Consider the following 20496-nt stretch of genomic DNA (forward strand, 5'->3'; position numbering starts at 1 on the left):
CTAAAAGATAAGAAAGTAGTGAAAGAAATCAGGCGATCGAAATTAATCGCTAGTAAATTAAACAGGGATAATTCCAGCACTGTTCTAACCAAACTTTATTAATCACAGTACTTCTTTTTATGAAATCTGAAAAAACACCGAATATTCGAATCTTAAATTCATATTCGAATATCAACTCATCCCTACACAAAATATAATTCGAGCTTCATATGGGATTTCTGCATAGGGCTGGAAAGGATAATGATGAAGCATGCTTTAATCCGCTATTTTTATACTTGTGAGAGGTTACTCCAGGGTATCTCGTCAAGAAAAGTGCATTGAGGCAGAGGGAGCGGACATTGAGGAACAATGACGTTGAACTCAAAGGCGATAGGGCCTGGTGACTATATATTTTTCCTTATCAAAATAATTTGCCAAAAAAAAGATTTCAAGCGAATCTGCTTAAAATAATTGGGAAAGCAAAAGTTTTGCAAGCACATGAGTATGATTATGCATTACGTGTATGTTAATAAGTGATGGAAACAAAAATATATGTAGCCCAGTGAGAGCAAATGAGGAAGAAACAATAGTAATCATGGAGATAAATGAATCAGTTATCAATATCCAGATCATGTCCTTCCATACCTCTTACTTATAGTCCCTTTTTTCTTTTTCATGGGCTTAACATTTTTATTGAATTACTCAGTTGGAACAATGTTCTCCTTGTCATTGCTAAGAACATATTGTGTACTGGTACCCGGTTCTTCTTCTTCCAGAACTAGTTCTTCTGGATGACGTTCTAGAGTGGGCGCATACACTCTTTCATCCTTTTTCTTGCTGGCCCCTGGATGGGTCTCAATAAAGGCTTTATTAAAAATACCATGTTCACAATAATCATCACCTTCATATAAGATGTTGTGTTTAGTTCCGTACTCATGAAACTCATTGTTATACTTCAGAATCTCCTCTTTATCTGAATTAGATTCCTGTAGACGAAGACTTGGTGTCGGGGATACCTCGTACTTAAATATTCGTTTCTTTTCCCGCTGTTTTCTATTTAAATACAATGGAAAATTTAAGAGTAAAAAAGTAAATAATCAACAGATGTATAAAACATGTACCTTTACAACAAAATATATTGACATTGAAACAGATGAACTTACCTGATGCATACTAAGATAAGTATAATGAAGGAAAGGAGGACGACTGCTAGAACGAGGGGGATGATTATTTCCACTAAAAAAGAAAACCTCTTGAAAATCCTCAACCACTTAGTTTAATGTGAAGATATTACACATTCATGTTAAAAACTGAAATCAGATTGGTTAAGATACAATTTACCAATTTGTTTCGATATACTCAATAAGAAATACTCTCTGTGTAGAGACAATGAACATAAGTGATATTTCATTTTGGAATTTCCCCACATTTTTATTGATTTCTGAATAGAAGATTAACTTTGACGTAATAATACTCTCGAGACTCCTCCCCCCCCCCCCCCCCCCCCAAAAAAAAAAAAAAAAAAAAACTGACGCCATAATAAACCATGACTACACGAACGAGTATAAGGCAGTGGAAAGATTCCTTAGCACTACCGATGCCGAACAACTTTTAGGGGATCGAAATGGCAAAATACATCTCATGTTTTCTCGATGTAGGTGAAAACTATTTAGAAGACAGGACCATTACGGTAGCTATCGGTAGAGGGCTCGCTCGGAATGTCTTGGGTTCAACTCTCGGCTGCGACAGACTTCAGTCGACAAAGAAATAGGTACAGCAACTGTTTCTTTGCCAAGCGCTCGGTACTTTAAAGTGAAATTTGAGTCTTTCGGATGACACCTTAAAAAACTTAGGCCATTCGCTCGCGTTGTGCAGTGGTTAGAGCGTTTACTATAGAGTCGCAGAATAAGGTGTTAGTCCTTACGTTCGAATCCCACTCCGGGACGTGGAGACTGGTCCTTCGGATGAGAACGTATAAACCGAGGTTCCGTGTCGCAGTAGGTACTGGCACGAAAAAGATCCCTCAATGCTTCAATGGCCATGAGTGCCGAGGTCTAAAATTTGTAGCCTTCCACCGGCAAGTGGTGGCGTCTCAATATGAGTGAAAAATTCTCGAAAGGGACGTTAAACAAGCAAACAAACAAAAATCGAGGTCCTGTGTGACAGGAGGCGTAACCGTTGACGCGATCGCTCAATGGCCCTGAGTGCCGAGTAAAGGTCTAAATTTGAAGCTCTTCACGATGTATGGTGACGTCTCTATATGAGTGAATTCTTGAATTGAACGTAAATAACATACAATCAAAGAATCGCTCGGCATAACTGGAAAGTTCTAATCCGAACTGAGGAAGAGAGATAGTCTTATTTGAAATATTCCCTTATTTCATACGAGAGGAACTGCTAAAATGTGCCATGAAATGCAAAAGTGTGTGTAAGGAATTTGTTTTCAAAGAGTTGTTGAATGTTCATGAATGAAAACAAAAACATTTTTTAATTTGTTTAAATTTTCATTAAACAAAACAATTATTACTGTGTGGTCGGGCAAATTGATTTTCATTGATTTTGCTTTGCCTCGGACTAGAATGACGCTCTGTTATTTGGTAACAGACGTCATATACCTGCCATCACTATTTCTTAACTTCTGACGGTGAGTAGCAAAATTTGAACGGTAACATGGCGGATAAAACGGCGTTATATCATTCAAATTTTAAAAATTATGCACTTTATTAAAAGTGCATTGGTCTACTCTGATGACAATGGGCTTTCCTTGAGAGACTTATTACCTTTGACTCATTGAAAAGACGACGGAGTGTGAGAACACTGAGAGCATACAGATGGCTGAGCAATTGTTCGAAGATCGTTGAGAGCTAGTCAATTTAATGTAAATGGGGTTTTAGTAGTTAAAAGCACAAAGAGAGACAATTCTTAAGACTCTCAGCAATTACATAAAGAAAAGCGTTGTTCTCCCTCATAGCAACCTGCTGTACAACAGTCGCCCGAACAACTTTATCCTCCGAAGTAAAGATCATTCAGCAAAATGACGTGCAGATAAAACTCAGCCTTTGCATCTTAACAAATCTTGCAAAAATTGTATTTTTAGATATTCGGTCGAACTGCGTTACGTAAATGTGTTTATTGGTGTTTTCTCAGCCGAAACCTTTGTCAATTTTTGGTTGTTTTTGTATGTTTATTTCTTTTGTTTTTGTTTGGCTTTTTGGTTTTTTTTATACTAATCATAAAATGCAAGATGAACATTATTAAACACATACAAATTAAACTGTAATTATTCTTTTTGTCTCTTATTTGCCCCAAAGAAAATAATTTAACAATTGTATCCGTTCAATTCAGTCACTCAATAGAAATATTGAAGAAAAAAAACAAACAAACAAAACAAAAACACAAAAACCAAACAAAAAAAAAAACAAAAACAAAAACAAACAAGCTGTGTTTGTGAAACACTGATGCCCCCGTATGGCAGCTTATGGCGAAGGTTAAAGTTTCTCAAATGCAAATCAAAATCCAGGCCAAAAGATAAAAAATATTAAATTTGAGAGCCCTAGCTGCAACTGTTCAAAAGTTATGGCCAAGGTTAAATTTTTTTTAAAAGTAAGTAAATCATCAAGGTCAAGGTCAAAGTTGTTGGTATCCAAAGGAAGGTCTTGTCACAAGGATTACATATGTAAAGTATGAAAGCCCTAGCACCAACCATTCAGAAGTTATGGCCAAGGTTAAAGTTTTTCAAAAGTAGGTCAAACTCCTATGTCAAGGTCAAAGGGTCAAGGTGGTTGGTATCCAAAGGAAGGTCTTGTCACAAGGATTACATATGTGAAGTATGAAAGCCCTAGCACCAACCATTCAAAAGTTATGGCCAAGGTTAAAGTTTTTCAAAAGTAGGTCAAACTCCTAGGTCAAGGTCAAAGGGTCAAAGAGGTTGATATCCAGAGGAAGGTCTTGTCACAAGAAATACACATGTGAAGTTTGAAACCCCAAGCACCAACTGTTCAAAAGTTGTGGCCAAGGTTAAAGTTTTTCAAAAGTAGGTCAAACTCCAAGGTCAAGGTCAAAAGATCAAAGTTGTTGGTATCCAAAGGAAGGCCTTGTCACAAAGAATACACATGTGAAGTTTGAAACCCCAAACACCAACTATTCAGAAGTTATGGCCAAGGTTAAAGTCTCATAAAATTTTGCAAAAGTGGGTCAAACTCCAAGGTCAAAAGGTCAAATACGATGGTACCCAAAGAAAGGTCTTGTCACAAGAAATACAAATGTGAAATATGAAAGTCATAGCTCCAACCAATCAAAAGTTATGGGCAAGGTCAAAGTTGACAACAGACAGACAGACAAACAGATAAACAGACAAACAGACAGACAGGACAAAAACAATATACCCCCGGGATCTTTCGATCCGGGGGCATAAAAAAACAAAACAAAACCAAACCAAAAAACAACAAAAAACAAGTTTGGCAACTTATAATGAGGGTTAAACTTTCTCAAATGCAAATCATGGAAAAGGTTAAAATTTTTCAAAAGTAATTCAAACATTAAGGTCAAAGTCAAATGGTCAAAATTAATGTGCCCAAGGAAAGGCCTTCTTTTCACAAGAAATACACATGTGAAGTATGAAAGCCTTTGGCCAAGGTGAAAGTTTTTCAAAAGTAGGACAAATTCCAAGGTCAAGGTCAAAGGGTCAAAGTTGTCGGTATCCAAAGTAAGGTCTTGTCACAAGGATTACATATGTGAAGTATGAAAGTCTTAGCACCAACTATTCAATTGTTATTGCGAAGGTTAAAGTTTTCCAAAAGTATGTAAAACTCCAATATCAAGGTCAATGTGCTACAATTGTTGGTATCCAGAGGAAGGTTTTGTCACAAGAAATACACATATGCAGTATGAAAGCCCTAGCACCAACTATTCAAAAGTTATGGCCAAGATTAAAGTTTTCCAAAAGTAGGTCAAACTCCTAGGTCAAGGTCAAAGCGTCAAAGTTGTTGGTATCCAAAGGAAAGTCTTGTCACAAGGATTACACATGTGAAGTACATGTATGAAAGCCGTAGCACCAATTGTTCAAAAGTTATGGCCAAGGTTAAAGTTGGTTTAAGTTTTGCAAAACTGGGTTAAACTCAAAGATCAAGGTCAAAAGGTCAAATATGATGGTACCCAAAGAAAAGTTTTGTCACAAGGTATACACATGTGAAATATGAAAGTAATAGCTCCAACCAATCAAAAGTTATGGGCAATGTTAAAGTTTTTGCGGACAAACGACAAACAGATAGACAAACAGACAGACGGACAAACAGGGCAAAAACTATATACCCCCGAATCTTTGAATACGGGGGCATAAAAATTAATAACAACCTCGCAAGTGCGAAGTGCATATGCTTTTCTGTGATGTCGATATACACTTCTGATTGACCTCATAAAAGGCTGTTTTATTATTTAAAAGTATTGGAGAAATATTTTCTTTGCAACTATAATAGAAATACTTTGATATGGTAAGTTGAGAAGTCGAAATATTGATGACGTTTGGCTTGTTGCTTGTTGTTGCGTATGCTATTGTTTTAATTTGTTGTCTTAGTTTTTAGTAATTGTTACAAACCTCCAAAAATACTTTTAATTTTTTACAAGTTTACCATATACACAACAGATATTAGTCTAAAATACATGTCTTTGTAAAAGTTATGATATATATTATTGTAACATTTCATGATTTGTACCTTGATCTTTAATGGAGAGAACTTATATAGGCCATTTTGCCTGCTGTTCAATCCATATTCATTGTGTATACATTTATGTATATCATGAATAAAATACTTCTTAAACTAAACTAGTTTTTAGTAATTGTTACAAACCTCCAAAAATACTTCTAATTTTTTACAAGTTTACCATATACACAACAGATATTCCGTCTTTTTTTTGAAAAGTGTTAACAAATCTTTTCGGCTGATAGAATACATACATGTTAGGCCAGAACTTGTCTCTGTTTTGTTTATAGTCGTGATCTCTAAACGCTGATCAGTGGTCAGCCCTGCTGAAGGATTTACATTCTCTGGTGAAGGTGAGACCTTCTCTGACGTTAAACCATAAGGACTGCCGTGTTTAGTTGGATTAGTTGTAACAGCTGTAAGACTAACAGACGCAATAGTTAGTAGAGTGAGTGACGACACGTGTGACTTTGTTCCTGGTTTATGAGTTACAGTTGTTGTACCCCTTACAGTACTAACTACAGACTCTGTGGAGTGTCCAGTAGAGCCTGACGACTGTTCCGGAGAACCAGATCCAGAGGAGGGTATGGCTTCTGAGGCACTAATCATTGGTGAAATAGTGGTAAAAGTCGACAACGGTCTTGTTTCTAATCGATCTGTAGGAATTATAAAGGTAGTGGACAATGGAGAGGAGGCGATAGCGGTATTTGTACAATTGACATCTGAAATAGTGCAAGGATATTGCAATACATTTGATTCAATAACAATTACGAAAAAGGGGAAGATAACGAAAATAGATCTATAAAAAATCTATAAAAACAATACAATTGTGTGAAGAGGGCATATTTTATGGAATACAATGTAAATACACCATAAAAGTGCTTCAGAAATAAGAAAATAAATCTACATCTCGAATTTTAGTTTACATGCTGAGTGTTGACAACACAGACGCAGACATACTCACCATTTATATGTTTTTTCTCTGTTATATTGAGCGCACAATTATATCCAATTTTTTCCACTTTGTTATTTTTCACTATATGACATCCGGTATCAAATAAACTTTGAATGTCAGGTATATGCATCCCGTAGTAAGTCACATTCTGAATGAAATGGTTGTTGGAGAATCTGCAAATACATTTACTCCCCGTGTCGTTTGAAAACCATATGCTTCCAATTTTTTCATTTTGTAGATGTACAATTCCAACGTAGGTTCCTTATATAAAAAATACAAACAAAAAGCCGCTATAAAGCCATATTAATTACCGAGGAGCAGGCCAGATTGTGTTTTTACCATTTATTTATTATAAGAAGAAAGGAGGCATTGACCTATAATAACAAAGTACATAATAAGTCAAAATCTATAATTGACATGAGAATATTTTATAGTTTTATTATATATTTATTTCAAACTATTTTAAAGTTTTTACCTTATACATTTATCTTACTGCATTTTAGACCGCAATATTAAGTGTTCTAACATAAACCAGATTTTGTGTGCCATTTGCTCTGTCACATTGTTGTCTGCTCAGTCATTTTTGCATATTCTGTTTGTCAGTGAGTTTATCACATGTTAATCTTCAACAGAATCCATACAGTTTGGTACCGATTTTTTTTGGATTACGGAAGTGATTATATACAAAATGAATCTCTTAGAATTTCAGCGAGAAAATTTCAAATATCGAAATGCAGGAATAGCTATTTATTGTCGACTACCGTGTCTGAATCACCGCTGTTGTTGTAAAGTCACACTGAGATAATTTACTTCAGGTACATCTACAGATGCAAATGACTTTTGTGAGCTGTGACTTTATTTCAAATGTGAGGATTTCAATACACAGCTATTAGAAATCCATTGACAGTTAAATACTAGCATTAAAAGATTTTTTTAATTAAGGAATGAATTTAATGGCTACCCAGTTTACGCTTTTTTATATACCGCGAAGCGGTTTATAAAGCGTAAACTGCCCCAACCCACTTTATACCGTATAAATTGGGTAGCTATTAATTTCATTCCTTATAATTTAATTTTCATTCATTTAGTTTAAGAAAAAAAGATGTTTTCTCTTAAAAAATGACTTCAAATTGTACAAAATTTAAATGTAACGTCAGGCGGACCGATACGTCTCTGACGCAAGTCATTGTGACGTAGGCAACCCAATTTTTACGATATAAAGTAAATTTTTTATCCAATCAAATTGTGCGTTACAATCAGAATTAAATTATTCTAAAATGTCTCGACATTTTTAACATTGCACTGTTTATCATATATTATATCAAATATATAGCACATGTAAGAAATATACTATGCGGTGTAAGTTTACCAACAAAGTGATGCAACTTGAATACAATAGCTGTCCTGTTGATTTATAATGTAAAATTTAGTCAGAGCGCAATCTCACGTAATTTGTTTATTTACGGAATTGGGTTTACAGATATCCGACCTACCTGTCTCAACCTATTTGCAGGACCCGCTTCAAGTGGAATTATCTCATTTGAGTAATATATCCAAAAGTAAATATTGTCCGCTTTACCTAACATGTCTGTTCCATTAATAATAAAACAACAATATTATAAACAGCCGACGCCCAGACACACAGTCATTTAAAGTGACAGTACGGCGCATCTCATCAAAAACTGACTTGATAAAATTTTCCGACAAGATTTGGCATTTTTTTACTACTCATAAATGTATAAACTTTCAGAAAATTACAACTTTTACAATTAATTAATTTGGATTACTTCATTAAAATTAATAGTTATTTATGGGACGTAAATATATACATCGCAACGTGTTCGGGGTTCCACATTCCATGCTATGCACGCATGCGTAGTTTTCATAAACAAAACAGCATGGTTAGAGAGGGAATCCCGGTAGGCCTGCTACATTGACAAAGTCGACTAAAAATAAAAAGAAACTGAAATAGAACTTGAAAAAGCAACTTTCCTGACTAAAATTTAGTTTGGGGATTAATATAATCGCTGGATAAGGAAGAAACGGGAACTCGGCGACACTCAAGCAGGGGTCTCGAAGGTTCTACTCGACAGGTTTGTTGATACTTGTTATCATTTCTCATTTTTCCGTCGCTTTCAAAGAAAAAAAAAATAGTGTAAACTCAACATAAAAAATACATCTTTGACTTATAAACATTGTTGCTGTTTGAAATGCAAATTTTTTTTAATTCTGCAGAAAAATATTTTGTTTGACATTTGCCGCGATAACGTATGATTAGTTGGTTTTTCCTTTCTCGGACCCCAATACACAAAACGTCAACATTTGTACTTTTAATTCTGTTAAATTCGCCTGAATGCAGACTAAAATCTTTACGATTATTATTTTAGATTATTTTATCAGAAAGTTATGATAATTTGTGTTTTTGAAAATTGCTTTCACCTAATATTCATTATAACTGTAAACTCTATAGTGTAGGCACGTGCCGTTTTGGAATTCACGTGGTACAAATAAACAGATCTAAGATTGCTCCAGTTCGTACGACCCTTGATTTTCCGGCAGATTCTAATTACGTTAATTTTGTTTGAGTAGAGAATATTTCTGTTTCTCAAACTGCTTACATCAACTTTATACCTTATTTCTTAATGACATATTGGGTAAATTTGGATGAAAAAGCACACATTTTGCAGCCGTACTGTCGCTTTAAGAAAACGTAAACATCAAATTGTTCTCTTTACTTAAAAATCATAAATATAAGCTATATATCCCTTCTTCTTACCAATCCTCAAGTATGAAGAAGATACGAAAATAATAGTAATAATAATAATTAAAATAAATAAGCAATAGAAAAACAAACCCCCCATCCCCACCCTCCAAGGAAAAAAAAAAACTTTATTCCCATCCAAGAAGAAGAAAAAGCAAATTTCCCTTTTGAAAGCGGATAAATAAATAAAATTGAATCGATAAATAATTTATAAATATATAACTGTACAGCAAATTAACATCGTATCCAACAGAATAACTCGTCTGTTTATTTTTAAATAAATTGCGGATGATATGATTCTATTCTTTATTTCTATATGAGAATATTCTTAGGAAAATATATCTTACGGATGAGCTAAATTAATTAATTCACAATTTAATCAATACTTTATGTCCCCTCAACTTGGCATATTTTTCTAGCTCTTCGGTGACAAAACTTCGTATAATTTTTAAAAATATTGTTCAATAATGTATTGTTCAAAGTCTATAGCTTTATTTCAATTAACTAATCATCCATCCATTTTATGAAAGATTCTGCATGATTTGTAAAATTCTAATGCATCATATGTATTTATGTACTCCTTTTTTAATAACTTGATGATGAAAGTTGGATGTAATGAAATACATTACCTGGAAGGATTCCATCTTTGTTTCCGTCTACTTTATAACACTCCTGAGAATTACTCAGTACTGTATACACTGGAAACACAAATAACGATTCATAATTTGTTCTTCATTATTTCAAAGCATTCTAAAAATATAGGAACTCCTAGAATCACCTACCATTTATAGAAGAGAAGGGAATCAGAAGGCAAATGTAGAAATGTATGTGAGCCATTGTCATTCCTATCACTGATAACAGAAAATCATTTTCAGTGCAACAGAAAGCTTTTCCTACCTGTTGGAATGTTTGTCTCCCCATGTTTGGATACCAAACCTCGCCGATCAATCCACGGGCCCGGCTCTGCTGATAAACCTCACTTGTCAAACGGAAACAAATCTCTTCAGACTCATTCTGTCCATGAATATTTCCTTATCTGACATCGGACTGAAACTATAGCATCTTATTGACTTGAAAAAAATTCTCCCTCTTTGTCTTAATTTGGAGAGATTTGGTGGATTCTTGCGAGTCAAAACAATTTATCTCTTAAAATTGAAACAACACACGTCTTAATGTTTGATGTAACTATATGTTACAGAAAGTACGTGTAATCGGTAATTTCGTACAAATTCCTTAATTTTTGAAAATGAAATTCCTACTCTGCTTAGGAAATACGTAAATTTATTGTAATCAGGATATACATGTATGTACTGAAATTTTCAAAACTTTTACACGTATTTTGATGAGATAATTCAAACTATGAACCATAAATTTTGATGTACAGTAATTAAAAGAATCTGTCTGTAATTATTGAGAATTATCTTATAAAAAGTGGAAAGTGCAAAAATCACAAAATTAATCTGAATAAAACTTTCCCAATTTTGTATAGTAATAAAAAAGTTAAAATTACAAGAATCATGCTGTGTGTTTCCATGGCCACAGATAATGCATGGAATGTTGTATTTTTAACGTATTCACATATATGAGAAAATATACAATATCTAAACAATATCCAAACAATTAACTGTGGTAGGAAATTGAATGAAGCACATTGTTTATTCTAGAGAGTTGGCATCAAGGGAGGTAATCGTTTTTTTAAACCAGGAACAATTGTTGATCTTTTTGGATTTTACAAAAGGGGGACTAATTGATGAACTGTTGGTCTGTTGTTTTTTTTTAATTTTGTCTGAAAAGAAACTAAGAAGAAAAGAAGACTGAAATTGAAGAAAGTACATTGTTTATCATATTTATCTTTCAAAAATACATATATCCCTGCTTATTGGGATTTTTGTGTCATTAAAGTACTTAAAAAGGAGCAATTATACCTTCTTTTCAAACGGTATATTTTCTGAGGTGCAATAGGGTAGACATTTATTCTTCGTTTCATTTTTAGACAGATGTGTCTTCTACAAATATATATATATATATATATATATATATATATATATATATATATATATATATATATATATATATATATAAAATAAAAACAGTTAATCAATCCACCCCCCCCCCTATTTTTTTGGTAAAAAACAAAAACGATCAACACTTGTTCCTGGTATTTTAAAAAAAAAACTACTACCTCCCTTGATGCGAACTCTCTAGAATTAAAAGAAGAAATGAATGACAGTACTACAAACGGTCGAACCTTCATAATGGTCATCTGATCAAGGCAATGATTTAACAGATGATTTAAAAGGTAATGTAGACACTTGCCTATTCATCCTGTAATTTTTTTTGTTTGTTTTTGTGTTGTTTCACGTCCCTCTCGAGAATTTTTCACTCAAATGGAGACGCCACCACTAGCCGGTGGAGAGCTGCAAATTTTGACCTATGCTCGGCACTTACGGCCATTGAGCAGTGAGGGATCTTTTTTGTGCCAGCATCTAGTGCAAAACGGGACCTCGGTTTAAACGGTCTCATCCGAACGTGGTCTCGAATACTGTGACTAGGTTACCTAGTAAACTACTGGAGGACTTCCCCTCTCTAAATGAAGAACGGTTCCAGTCATCACATTAAACAATCCATCTGCTATATTTTTTATCAGAATTACTTTTGCTTATTCTTTCAGTAGCAGGTTTTTGGGAGCAACACATTCAAGTAATCTTCTGACATCCCCCGAAATTGTACAAGTTAGTGTTAATATGTATAGATCACATTGGGTCTCAGCTTGTTGTAAAAATTTCACACGTTTTAATCATGTCTCTTGAAAAATATTAAAATGTGATCAAATGGGCCATCTGAGTCATAACGACCCTAAATCACACCTCCCAACCTTATCAATATTCAGGGTCATGAACCCAAGGGAGCATTCATTGCAACAGATAATTATTTCCACAAAGAGAGACAACTCAAGAATTTTTTAATGGTATAGTCAATTTCTTTTATCAATTTAGATCCATCAAGTCTGAAATTTGTAAAGTGTTATTAATTGTAAAAAAAAAAAAAAGAAAAAAAGAAAAAAGGAAAGAAATTATTATGGTTTCATATCCTTTATTTAATTAATCAGGATCACATCCAATCGATGTTTATGTTGAGTTAGTATAAACATAACAACAACACAGTCTATCTAATTTCACTATACATGAATGTGTAACTTAATTTCCATTTAATAAATATCCTTATTTTCAAGTATACAGTATTTGATTTCACATGTATCTGGTAGATGTAAATATTTCTGGAAGGTATCTACCTACAAAATTACATTCAATTAATATTTGGTTAAAGTTAAATTATTTAACAAAAAATGTACATACAGGTATGTACAAAATTTATAACTCAGGACTCGTATATAAAAAAAAAATGGCAATGTGAACAAACATCATGTATTCATTTTTATTTACAAGAAATGAACTCCTACAGGTTGACAGACAATGGAATGTTGTACAACAAATGAAGTTGTTAATTACAGAGCATATGTTATAATAAAAATTAAATTGTTTAACTATGAAGAATAAATTTTTAAATAATATCTAGATATCCTTCACAAGCTCCCTAAATTTTAAACAACTTATAATAAACAAAACTAAATACATGTACATGTACCTACTGAATTCTAGTTTTTTGTTTTCCTTCCTATTTAAACAGATTCAAGTTCCATTTTTTTTTAAATAATATTAAAACCTAAATAAAAGCCACTGAAAGACTAACATTGTGTTTCTTTCTTTTACTGATAATCTGTTTTAAAATACATGTGTAATTAAAATACGTAATACATGTATATTAGACATGCAGTACCAGAGAGAGATAGTTATAGCCCCCTACTTTTTTCTAAACATATTCTACTACTGTTTTATAATTGAATAAAATATGAAGACAGAAGTTTTATGTTACATAATATTTTGTAAACTATGGACTCTCTGAATAGGCAAATTCTTCTTTTCTTAGGAAGGGATCCTCAAATGATGTTTGGACACTTCTTAAGAATAGAAAAGATTCATCCCAATCCTCATGAATTCAGCAATCATTTGTTACATTGCCTGGAAAATATAAATGCAATAATATATAAGATTGCTTTATTTATAATGCATCATCCATTAATTTGAATCAATATAATACAGTCAAGCCTTATTATCTTGAACTCAATGGGACCGATGAAAAACTTTGAGATATTCAAGGGGTTGAGAGCTTGAGGGTAACATACAAAGAAGACAAATGTGGTTCAAGGGACTTCAAAATGACTTTGACATCTCCATAGTGATCAAGATATCACTCAGTGTTCGAGATACCAAAGTTGAACCCTAAACTGAGTATTAAAAAAAATCATATTATCATATTAGTAACAGCGTGCCCCTTTGTTAGATCAAGCACGCTTAAGTTTCATATGTTGAACACCATATTTCTCATTGACTGGATGTTAAATTTCATTGAAATGAATACTACTTTGCATATGAAATAGAGAATCCAGCAACACACTGATAATACTGAGCAGTCGCATTGAATGATTGTTTACAATGACAGCATTTGTAATAAGCAACAACACATGGTCAGTCAAAACCATTGTCGGCTTCTCTGTTCATGTGCAAAATAGTATTTCTTATTATTGAAATTAAATGTCAAATCAATGAAAAATATGGTGATCAACATGGGAAACTGCATGCTTTATCAAACAAAGTTACATGCTGTTATTGGAATAGTAGTATATGCCATATATAGATGCAAAATCAATTTATTATTATCCAGTTAAAGTATTTCATTGAGGGAGTTAGCAAGATTCCAGTTCCCCAAGGCCAGGACTACTTCCCACGGCGAAGCCGAGGGAAATAGTCCTAGTCGAGGGGAACTGGAATTTTGCTAACTCCCTCAATGATATACTTTTAACTGTTTTATTATACCGATACAAACGTAAAATTTAGAGGATTCAGATAGCGTGATTTCAAAGCAGGGATTAGCTCACTGAACTAACACATGGGATTAGTCCATTCACATATACCAATGTTAAAGTAAAACCTAGATGATTATGGATAACCGGGAATTAGCTTTCGAAGCAGGGATTAGCTCACTTGACTAACACTTGGGGATTAGTCCATAGTCTATTCTTAACAATTTCTATGGAAATAGTCACATCTAACGATCTAATGTTATACAGGGAAAAAATCAGTAGAGGTATAATAATGTTCATAAATAATATGCATGAGAAAAAGATTTGTACAAAATAAACCAATTAAATATAAATAAATCATATGCATTTCCAAGTGTTAGCAAATCATTTATCTAGGTAATAATGATGAATGTCAACATACCCCAGGTAGTCGAAATTGTTTGATTTTAAGATACTGAAGTTTAGCTGTACTTAATTAGACTGCACTATATTCAAATGTTTCTCAACAACACACATTTTTCACGTGTTGTAATGATAGGAGTTAAGCCCCTTTTCTATGCCCCAAAATATTGTTTTCCTTTCTCTGATATTTGTAGATATTTTAACCACATACAGTTTGTGAGCTCTGTTGATTATTCATAACCAGCTATTTTAAGTTGCAACTAGTTTGATGTTTAAAGATTAATTGAAAGACAGAAAGATAAAAAACAAACTTAAGTCTCCTTAAAATTGGAAATAAAATTATGAAAACTTATTTTAGCCCCCTCTTAGCCTAAGATCCATGAAATGAACAAAAAGGATTTTCCAATATTTACATAAGATCCCCCCCCCCTCCTTAACTATTTCCAGATAAATATTTTACCCCTAATTATGGCCCATCCTTAACCCTGGATTATGGGATTCTTTACTAAGATGAATTTATTCATGCATAATAATATGATTTATGGTGGGCCTGACTTTTAAAAGGCTTTTACCCTAAATATTTCAGAATAAACTTTGATTCCCCACTGTGGCCCTACACTACCCACAGGGAATATGGTTCGAAAAAATCTGAATCTGCTCTGCACTATCTCAGAGGATGCTAGCAAGATAATATGAGTATAATGACTTATCATGACCTGTCTGTTCTTAACAAGAATTAAGACTTTAACAAGAGGCCCATGTGTTCACCTGAGCACATCGGCTAGGAAAAAGCACAAATCAGTTCAGTATTGAAAAGTTTACAGGGGGGGGGGGATTTTATACTACTAAACTACTTGAGGTTGCCTCAATATCCATATAGCATATAACTTTGCTGTTCTTGAGAAGAAAATTTTAAAAGATTTTTCTATATATTTTTATGTAAAATTTGATTGGCCATTATGACCCCACCTTATTCCGAGGGGTCATGATTTGAACAAACTTGAATCTACACTACCTTGACTAACACTTGGGGATGCATGCTTCCATATACATATCACCAATCATGGCTTTACTGTTCATGAGAAGATGATTTTTAAGAATTTTTCCTATATATTTCTATGTAAAACTTTGACTGGCTTTATTATGGCCCCACCCTACCCCCTGGGGTTATGATTTGAACAAATCTGAATCTACACTACCTGAGGATGCTTCCATATGAAAATCATCAATCATGGCTATGCTGTTCTTGAGAAGAAGATTTTTTAGAATTTTTCCTATATATTTCTATGTAAAACTTTGATCGGTTATTATGGCCCCACCCTACCCCTGGGGATTTGAACAAACCTGAATCTACATTTTGTCAAGCAGCTTTCACTTAAATTTAATTTTTTTTTTTTCTAGCCCTCCGGTTCTTGAGAAGAAGATTTTTAAATACAGCCAATTTTCACTATTTCTTAGTTATCTCCCCTTGAAAGAGGGTGTGGCCCTTCATTTGAACAAACTTGAATCCCCTTTACCCAAGGATAATCTGTGCCAAGTTTGTTTGAAATTGGCCCAGTGGTTCTTGAGAAGAAGATGAAAATGTGAAAAGTTTACAATGACAACAACGACAGACAACAGACAAATTTTCATCAGAAAAGCTACCTTGAGCCACAGGGACTTGAGACAATCTTAGCAAAATCGGGTATATAGCTATAGTATAATAGGGGAGCCCTTTTATACTATATACCCGATTTTGCTAAGATTGTCTCAAGTCCCTATGCCTTGAGCCTTCGACTCAGTTGAGCTAAAAAAAATTTTCATTTTGTTTTTTTCTGACTGGCAAAATTACAATTGTTCTTTCTATTTAATTGCTATAATCTATTTACATCAATAACATATCATCACCACTTATAAACATACCTTCTCTTTGGACCTAACCTCCTTTGTTATTCTCATGGTTGATGCTTGCATCAGATAAATTGTTCTGTTACAGCTGAAATACAAATATGAATATTACATTAATACAATCCTCTTAACTTAATTTGTACAAATAAAATATATATGCATGTATTTGCAGTTAGATCACCAAGAGAACTGCATGAATGAACAATACTGACAAATTGCATTGCACTACTTGCAAATCAAACAAATACATGTATGTAAATCATTTTAAGTGTGCAGAATATGCTGAATCATGTATTGGTATAATTTGCAGTTCAAAAAAAATTGTTTGCATAAACATACAGCCAAGTGTGTTTTACAGTTTATTTCTATTTTTAAAAAATCTCATTTAATGGTAAATTTCTCTGCATATAAACTCACTGCAATGCAGCATGATGTGATTAACCTTTGTGCATTTTTTGACCCATTCTGTATTACCGAGGTATCTGCTGAAAGAGAAAAAAAAACAGAATGTGAATAAATCATTTGAACAAAGTTAAAAAAGTAACGGATGCATGATTTTCAATTATCAAAAGCCCTCCCTCTCTCTATCTCTCTGTCTGACAAATTATCCACAGGATTTTTTTACATAGATACACATGTATAACAGATATTGGTGCATCTGAGCAAAATTAAAATATCCTTTCTTTGTTTCTTCCAATCAGGCATAATAACTAAATACATGTAATAATGTCACATATAATATGTTATAAAATTATCCTTACAATGCTCACAATAGGCAAATCTTGAACTTTCATGTCATCACTGTCTTCAGAATATCCTGCAAGAAACGTACATTCCAAATAATAATTTGATTAGATTTATTTATTTTTATACATGTATTTGGTATTTTTTAGAATGAAATTCTCATTTATGATTTATGTGCATTACAGCACCATGCACATGGAAGTTCATTTTCAAATTCAACCAACATGTCATTCTTAAAAAATCAAAAAAGATAAATCTGTAAAGCCCATTTATTTTTTTTTAATGAAATAAAATTATTTTCTTGTGTGTGTAATTTGTGTGGGATCATCACTGGTGCGGATGGACATATCATTAAAAAAAAACATACAAAAAAAAGCACAGATTGTTGCAAAACCAACTTACTGAATTATAATAAGTTACAAATTTACAATGAAGGGCTCGAAATAATTAATGGCCTACTGGGCTGGGGCCAATTAATGTATTTTTAATTTAGGCTAGTGCATTGTGAGGGCATGTGTCCATTGGGTCATTGTTTATTATGTATACATGTAACAAAATTCATTTATGGTTGGGATAGTAACTAAACTTGTCAGGCAAAGTTCTGTCTTTTCTTGTTTTGTTAAATTAAACTACAAAGTATCACAATATAAACAAAAAATGTATCACTATTATTTTCTTTATGGTTTTGGGCCAGTCTTTTTAAAATCTACTGGCCCTGTGGGACAGTTGAAGTACTCTGAGCTGACCAGGAAAAAATTTAAGGTGATAGCCCTAGAGTGACCAGTGAAAGAAAATAATTATTTTTAGCCCTGAAATGATGTCACATTTTTTATGCTACATAAATAACATAATATAGATTTTCTAAATTTAATATTTTTTATATTTCTTCATGACTTTGTATTATTAATTGTGTTTTTTTTTCATACCGTTTTATGGAGAAGGCTGTTCAACATGTACTTAAACCTGAAATAGACAAAGCAAAAAATTAGTTACTTTTAATATTAACATATAACAATCAATTTACCATATGTAAATTAATTATATATTCTCTCAAACAAAAATGCAAAACATCACTGTAAATTGTGTTTACATTGACAGAGGTCTTAAATAAATTATTTCAATATTACAGATTGATGCCTGCAATGTTACTGTATATTATTTATACTATTTCATTTGTTAGTTTGGGATGGACAATTTTTTATAAGAAAAAAAAAATCCACTAACTTAAAGTACATTGTATTCATAGTTGAAAGTAGTAAACATGCAAGAAATGTTCCAGGATATCATAAACTGCATATGTAAAGTTTGGGTATATTAAATTAATATTCATGTCTGTAAAGTCTGATATGTGTGAGAACTGCATGGCTGCGTCTGTTCTCCCTAGCTAGCTTAATTAATCTCACCTTTTGCTTGACCCACTGTATTATATGTATATATGTTTTATATGTTTATGTACCTCATGTAACCATTTACATGGTTTTTGAGTGAATAAATTGAATTGAATTGAATTGCATCATCTGATCATAAATTCTGTGATAAATAAGAGAAGTAGCAAACATTTTCTTATCATTAGGTTCTATTGAAAACAGCATAATTGGTATAAATAACTGACAATATTAAAAGTGCAAAATGTAAACAAATGTAAACACCTTTACATATGTAGAGGAAATTCGGCAGAGCTTGTGTGCATGTACTATGATATGGATAGAATTAAATTTTAGTCTCTTGGTGTTAAAAAAGACACAAGGTTCTCACAGATCACTGGGCAATCTCTGAATACACATAGCTTGTGTAGGAACGGACTATAGCACACCTACATTTTCTCTTCATTTCAAAACATGCTTTTACAGCATTTTACAAACTTGCCCTTAAATATTTAGCCATTTTGTGCTACAGGTAATCGAAAAAATAAATCGACTTCTACTTACGAGTGCTTTTGTTTCCTAAACCAGTGTATGTGTGTTCATCTTTACCGACACAACTACTCCCTTGCACGTGGAAAAATGTTTACAAAATCGAGAGGTGCAGTTTTGACACTTTCATGTACAATAGCACGTGACAGAACGAGAAACTTCATACATACTTTCACTTTTCATGTAAAGAAACGTTTGTTTTTCAACTTTATGCAATTTAAAAACCTTGCAAATCGAGAAAATATAAAGTTTTACCTCTTTTTTCAAGTTGAATATTTCTCTCGATTTTCACCTCTCGCGTGTTGGTCTCATCTAATTCTCGAGAGTTCTCGCAATGAAAGCTGTTCGGACGTTTACGGATTTTGTTAATATTTTATGACGTTTATCTTCGAAAAGTTCCGATTTATGCAAATAAGGTTAGGAGGTGTGTAAATGCTTGAGAATTTTTTTTTTTAAAAATTTCACTCTTAATTCTTATAATATTTTTTACGCTGTGGCCCCACCTTAAACACTGCATGGGACATTTTGATCAAATATGAATCTGTATTAACCAAGGACGCTTTCATATTCATATGACTAAATATTTTTTACGAATCTCGAGATTTGTAAATGAACCCAAAACGTTTTTGTTGATTTAGTATAATACATGTATCTGTGCTTAAAGTGACAGTACGGCGCATCTCATCAAAAAACTGACTTGATAAAATTTTCCTACAAGATTTGGATTTTTTTACTACTTATAAATATATAAACTTTCAGAAAATTACAACTTTCACAATTAAATAATTTTGATTATTTCATTAAAATTAATAGTTATTTATGGGACGTAAATATATACATCGCAACGTGTTCGGGGTTCCACATTCCATGCCATGCACGCATGCGTAGTTTTCATAAACAAAACAGCATGGTAAGAGAGGGAAGCCCGGTAGGACTGCTACATTGACAAAGTCGACCAAAAAGAAAAAGAAAACTGAAAATAGAGCTTGAAAAAGCAACTTTCCTGACTAAAATTTAGTTTGGGGATTAATATAATCGTTGGATAAGGAAGATACGGGAACTCGGCGACACTCACGCAGGGCTCGCGAAGGTTCTACTCGACAGGTTTGTTGCTACTTGTTATCATTTCTCATTTTTCCATCGCTTTCAAAGGAAAAAAAATAGTGTAAACTCAGCATAAAAATACACCTATGACTTGTAAACATTGTTGCAATTTGAAGTGCAATTTGAAGTGC

At 33.0% G+C, this 20496-nt stretch overlaps 1 protein-coding gene and 1 long non-coding RNA gene across 2 annotated transcripts; both read right to left on the reverse strand.

Annotated features, from left to right (window-relative positions):
• Positions 1-654: 654 nt before the first annotated feature.
• On the reverse strand, positions 655-10470 carry LOC133178491 (uncharacterized). The gene is made up of 6 exons (XM_061313185.1): positions 10177-10470; positions 10024-10092; positions 6643-6894; positions 5933-6400; positions 1143-1215; positions 655-1032 (listed from the first exon to the last, which is right to left on the reverse strand). Exons 1-6 carry the CDS (start codon positions 10313-10315, stop codon positions 678-680), a joined length of 1356 nt encoding a protein of 451 aa, XP_061169169.1. The 5' UTR covers positions 10316-10470; the 3' UTR covers positions 655-677.
• A 2006-nt stretch (positions 10471-12476) lies between these two features.
• On the reverse strand, positions 12477-19634 carry LOC133178911 (uncharacterized). The gene is made up of 6 exons (XR_009720072.1): positions 19277-19634; positions 18275-18311; positions 17366-17421; positions 17022-17089; positions 16620-16692; positions 12477-13473 (listed from the first exon to the last, which is right to left on the reverse strand). It is a non-coding gene; the product is annotated as an uncharacterized LOC133178911 (long non-coding RNA).
• Between the last annotated feature and the right edge of the window lie 862 nt (positions 19635-20496).

Source organism: Saccostrea echinata, unplaced genomic scaffold (assembly GCF_033153115.1).
Source record: "Saccostrea echinata isolate AGI-Se365-2 ecotype Australia unplaced genomic scaffold, CSIRO_AGI_Sech_v1 ptg000003l, whole genome shotgun sequence".
Taxonomy (NCBI): domain Eukaryota; kingdom Metazoa; phylum Mollusca; class Bivalvia; order Ostreida; family Ostreidae; genus Saccostrea; species Saccostrea echinata.